At 49.3% G+C, this 5985-nt stretch overlaps 1 protein-coding gene across 1 annotated transcript; it reads right to left on the minus strand.

The window, feature by feature from the left end:
- Nucleotides 1-3: 3 nt before the first annotated feature.
- Nucleotides 4-4495, minus strand: LOC104519755 (dual specificity protein phosphatase 7; the record flags this gene model as incomplete). The annotated part of the gene is made up of 2 exons (XM_010174202.2): nucleotides 4-1496; nucleotides 4067-4495. Coding segments are annotated over 2 exons (737 nt in total), but the record flags the coding sequence as incomplete, so codon positions are not given.
- Between the last annotated feature and the right edge of the window lie 1490 nt (nucleotides 4496-5985).

Genomic DNA, 5985 nt, shown 5'->3' on the forward strand with positions numbered 1-5985 from the left:
ATAAAAAAATCTGTTACAATGCTTTTCTCATCATTTCCACATCTCTTTACTCCCCTCACATGCTCCACGCGTGACGATTCAGTCCCGTCCCGCTATGCAATCCTTGCTCTGCTCCAGGGGCTTGCCGTGGTCTCCCCTCCACCCCGCACACGTGGGAAAGAATCAAGTGTGCATGAGAAACACCAACATCACAACTACCTTCTGTACTCGGGAAGCTGGAATGGTTTCGGGCCAGCTGGATGACGTTAAGTCAGTCAACAGGCAGCAGAGAACGAAGCTGGGCTCAGACATGCTTCTACCAACTCTGGAGGCTACAAGAGTTTTACCTCTGGCAATAGCAAACAGTGTTTTTGGCAGGGGTGGCGTTAAAAAAAAAAAAGCTTGCGGCTTAGTCACCTTGGCTGAATCAGTGCAGAGTTTGTGATTGTGAGTGCAGGAGTGGTGAAGGGGTTGCGTTTAAGCCCAACTGGCCTTCACACATAACAAAGCTTCCTACCAGATGCTAACAACAACAGCAGCAGCATGTATCTCTCTCTGGAGTACCCAGTAATATGCCAGGACATACCAAGGCTTCACAAAGTGTGCAAAATGCATTTGGTCAATATAAACATTTGATTAAAAAAAATAATAAATGATCAAACAAGAAACAGAATAAAATACTGGTTTTGCAACCTCGTCTGTACAAACAGTCAGGAACTTACATATTTAAAAAGAGTTTGAACCCAAAGCTCGAGTAAGATCTAACTTTTCTTTTTTTTTAAATCAAAAAAAAAAAAAAAGTAAACTTGGGTTTTAAAACAGTCTTGGCCCAACACCTTTTGTTCAAGGTTTCCAAGTGCATAAATCTCACTTTCCACAGCAAGCTAACCCCGGTAGCTCTTCACACGTGTGCGTGTTCTGACAGTCCCAATGCACCCAGGAAAGCGGTTATTGCCGGTAACAGCTGCGTTCAAAACGCTGTAACATCGCCCGTATTAAATAACCCCCTGTAAGAAGACTACCTCTTCAAACCACTTTGATCAGGATACTAATGAACGGCATCAGCCTTCATAAAGCAGCGATCAGGCACCTCTGCCCAGAGAAGCTAGTCGTTTCAGAGCTGCCTGGCAAGACAGATACTTTTGTAAGACTTGAAATGCTCAAGAGAAGCAAATCGATGCTCAAGTTCCCAACCAGACAGCATCCCCTTCATGTGGACTCCAAAGTGTTCAGCTGAAAAAGGTTGTGGTTGGTGGGGGTGGTGAAGTAGAGCTGTTCACTGGGCGAGCGGTTGTCACAAGGGCTGTTGAGTCCCAGAGTCCTCTCAAAATCCAGGAGCTGGCCCATGAAGTTAAAGTTTGGGGAAATGTTGGATTTTTTCCTTTTCACAAAGTCATAGGCATCGTTCAGGGACAAGTTGAGTTTTTGCATCAAGTAGGCGACAGTGACTGTTACGGACCGGCTGATGCCAGCGAGGCAGTGAACAAGGATCCCACACTTCTTGGAACGGGCCTCATCTGAAACAAGACAAGGGGAAGGGGGAGTCTATTATTCTGCACCAAAAACACACGGCTTTGGAGCAGGGCCAGGTGGCAGCTGCAAGCTCCCAAGACCAGGACGACTGCCAGAACTGGATCCTCTGCTCCTAGTGACACCATCTCGTGTCCCTTTGACACCCACACCTCTCCCCAAAGGGTTCCTGAGATAGTCCCACCACACAGCAAAGCTGCACAACCCTGTTCCAAATACCAAGGTTAAGCATCTCACATGCTTGAGAAGTATTAATCAAGCCTGGCAACACAACCCTTGCCCGGGGAGCATCGGTACCATCTATTCAGACAGAGAAATGGAGTAACCGAGAAAAGGCAGGTGGAGCTGGAGACAACAGCTCCAGGGAGATGCTGGTGGTTAGGCATAGCACACCCACCTCAACACCAGCTAACTGGGGAAGGCTGCACACTTGATGCGAGGCTACAGCCCAGCACCAGGAAAGCTATTCTCTTAGCAAGTTATTCTCTTAGGACAAGGTTCTTGTCCTCCTTCCACTAGAAAGTCATCTGAATGCAGTCAAAGCCAATTTAAGCAGAGTCTGAAGTGCAGGAACTTCCTTTATTGTGAAACTGTTCTTTAGGATCGACAGAAACGCACTTCACTACAAACAAACGCTTGTGTTGGAGGAGGCTTTCAGGATGAATGGTAGCAGAAAACAGGAATGCAGCCTGGACCAAAAAATGGCGAGAGAACAGCGAGGAAATTTCCCTTCCCTTGCCACCGATTGAAAAGCGCACACACACTCATTGTCTCTCGCACAGCCGGAACAGCATGATCCCTTTATGAATTGACATCTTAGTGCTGAAAGAGGGACATGCCGCTGAGAGCGCTGAATGCACGCAAGTACCCAGCGCTACTTACTTCTGGACAGCCCTATTTGAAGTCAGTCATTTGACTGAGAACTTGGCGGGGAGGGAGAAGGTGGCAGGAGAAAGAGGATCCTCAGGCAAAGCTGGAGGTAAGAGACACTCTGGCACCACGAGTGCAGAGAAGGGCAAAGAAGATGCAGGCAAAACAAAACCCAGACCCAAGCCACAACAGGTTTTTTCTGCCCCTGCTTCCAAAGCCAGGCAAGAATTTCCAGTCCAGTGGGCAATCATCCCCCCAGCATTCCCAGTCTTCCCCCCCCAGCCTCTCCCTGTTCACCGTTTTTTGAGACATTTTTGCCTTCATCTGACCTTCGCCAAATTTCTTGGTGTTTGGTTTTAGAGTGAGGTAATCCTCCATTTCCTGTCATTAACTGGAAAGCACAAGTGCGGCGTTCACAGAACAGACAGATCCCAAATGCCACATGCCAGCAGGGACCTCATACCTCACCCCTGACGTCTACTACCACGCTCCATGCAGGAAGTATGGATGGGACAACAGACAGGTCTCTACCAACACAGTGAAGCACCTGCTTCTGACCACAGTCATGTTACTAGAGGACAGAAGCTGGGGGGAAAGGAGAGCGCATGGGAACCAGGACTTCCGATGTCTGAAAAGCAGCTGAGGACCTACCACCGCTCTGCCCCGTTTCAGGCCTTACAGCACAGCAAGCAAACGTAGGCAGCAGGGTCCAAAACAGAGGGGGTAACAAAGCAGCCTTGAAACGGGCTGCAGAGATTTCAGTCCGAAGGTAAAGGTCCCCCTCACCTTTACCTACACCAATGTTTTCAACCAGCTACGAAGCCATGAGGCTTTTAATAGTTAATGGTGGTAATGACTACCTGTGACATTCACCCCCCCTTAAATCAGAACTGATTAGGCTAACGACCATCACCAGCAGACAACACAGGTCCTGCTGGATGTGTACATCCCTACTCAGCCCAACAGACACTTCTCACAGAATAAGATACAATTTTCAAAGTCAACACTAGCCTAAGAGAAGCGACCTGCCCCCCTGTACCTCTCCCCACAACTAGCCAAAGCTGTCTCAGGGGTTTTCTGCACAGCAGTTTTTTCCAGTTGAGCTCTGCAGTGTAATTATAATCACTAACTCACTGCATTGACACTTACCTTAGAAGATGTATCCATACAAGGAGTTAGCTATGCTAGGGTGACTTACAGCAGGATCACAACTACACTAGCAAATCCCCCCAGGAAAACAAAACATCCATCCTCCCAGATTTTAACCACACTTGGGGCTAAGGAATTGCTGGCACCAGTCATGTTAACGCAACTCCCATCAACACTCATCCCTCCAAGCAAAGCAGGCAGAGGAGCTCCCCACCACCCTGGATCAGCCATTTCACACAAGTACAAATCCCCATACAAGGGCAAGAGACAGCAGGGACGGCTCCAGCAGGGCCAGTCCTACCACTTGCAGTTAACCCAGCTGGGGAACTGTAAGGTGGATGAATTTTGGAAGGGGAAACCTCCCTGAACCCAGCCAGGGTGACACACACCAGAAGCCTAACACTCAACTGCTAAGTTAGTGCCAGTGCTGTGCCCAGGAGAGGTGAGGCCAGAGACCAAGCAACAGCCCTGGGAAGCTGCTTGCCACATTCCCAAGGGGTGAGTATGAAAAGAGAGAGATGTTCTGCCAACTACCTACCAATGAAAGCAATGGCCTCGGGAAAGAACTGTGAGAGGTTCTGGCTCCAGTGATCTGAGATGGGGATCTGCTTGTACTTGAACTCTCCGTCATGCTCAAACATGTTTGGCAGGTTGGGAGTCACATTCAGGATGTATTTAATGCCATATTTGCCCAGGACATCCAAGTTGGTCGAATCTTTGGCACAGCCTAGGTACAGGTAAGGTAGGATCTGGACCGGAAAGGCAGGCTGATTGTTAGGGATGGGGCTCCCATCCGACTCCGTGGCACTGCTGGGTTCCCGGTCAGATTCACCATCCGAACAGTCAGAGCTTATCCGCAGCCCTCCCAGGCCAAGGACTGATGCTGGGGGAGAGTTGCTGGGCGAGGAGCTGTCAAGGTTCGTCTCGCAGTGCTCTGAATATTCAGTCTGAAACTTGTTAAAGCCACCTGGGAAGGGGGAAAGGAGAGAGGGAAGGGGAGAAGCAGAGAGAAAAAGATGGTTTATTCTTCAGAATGGGAGATCCTTCTACCCAGACACACGTGCATGATACTTAGCAAGTCTTTGCCAGCAAAAAGTTGGCACACCTTCAGCTTCATGCCAAGAAAAGCTTCCCCCTGCTCCCTCATCTTTCCTGGGCAGATTGCTACTGAGCAAACAGATCCCCAGAAACCAGAGAGAGTTTCTTAGCAAGTTCGATATTGCTTGTGATAAATAGGGGCCAAATCTCAATCACAAAAGAAATAAACATCCAAAAATAAAATCAATGGCAAGAGACAATCTCACCCCATTTATCTTCTCAGAAATAGGGGTCTGGGGCAGTTTAGGCAAGAGCTATTATGCCACCTAGACAGAAAAGCACGAAAGTATCTGTGGCTGAAAAGATAAAGCAAAAACCACCACATACCCAGCCCAGGCACTAAAACCCAATATAATAATTCACCTTTAAGCAGGAAAAAAGGTGGTAAGTTTTTCCAAAGAGCAACCCTCACACCTATTTTATCACTACAAACACATTTTGTGACAGAGCAGTGCCACAGGTTTGTTCTTCACCCAAACCACAGTAGGCTTGAGGAGGGATGGGGCCCCTCATGTCTGCTCCCAAGTCCTTTGCTCCAGCTCCTCAGCTCAACAATTTGGGAAGGAAGGCAGAGAAGCAAAAAAATCCCACCCATCTCCCTCCTTTCCAGGCAATATTCAACGAGAGCTCAGCCATCGGTATCTGACACTGACAAATGGTTTAATTAGAAAGGCCTCCTGGAAACTTTGTTAGTGGGCTCGGCGGTTGCGGCGGGGTCACTGAGCAGGACAGACAGCTCCTGCTCAGCTCAACAATTTGGGAAGGAAGGCAGAGAAGCAAAAAAATCCCACCCATCTCCCTCCTTTCCAGGCAATATTCAACGAGAGCTCAGCCATCGGTATCTGACACTGACAAATGGTTTAATTAGAAAGGCCTCCTGGAAACTTTGTTAGTGGGCTCGGCGGTTGCGGCGGGGTCACTGAGCAGGACAGACAGCTCCTGCCATATCCATTCATGAAAAAGGCTCGTCCTCGCCCTCCTCCTTCCCCCCGCGCCGCCAGACAGCACCGAGGAGCCATTTTGGAATTTTAATTGGAAACATTTCCCACCGAGGCTCCCGGAAAAAGGCAGAGAAAGGGGATCAGCTCCTCCCCTGCCCATCGGGGAGAGCTTAGGAGGAACTTCAAAGCTGCTCCTTCCTGCTAGGGATGAGGACGACGGGGAGAGAAACGGGAAGACAAAGAGAAGGAGCAATGGGAGCCCATTGGGAAACCCCAAACTGGGATGGGATGGGAGACTGACCCACCGACACGGGCAGGGAGCGGAGGGACTGGGGGAGAAATCAGATCAACCCCTGTGCTTACCCCCCCTGTCCCCATCTCACCTTTGGAGGAGGCTTGTGCAGGCAGCTCAGCCCTG

Source organism: Antrostomus carolinensis, unplaced genomic scaffold (assembly GCF_000700745.2).
Source record: "Antrostomus carolinensis isolate BGI_N321 unplaced genomic scaffold, ASM70074v2 scaffold40078, whole genome shotgun sequence".
Lineage (NCBI taxonomy): Eukaryota > Metazoa > Chordata > Aves > Caprimulgiformes > Caprimulgidae > Antrostomus > Antrostomus carolinensis.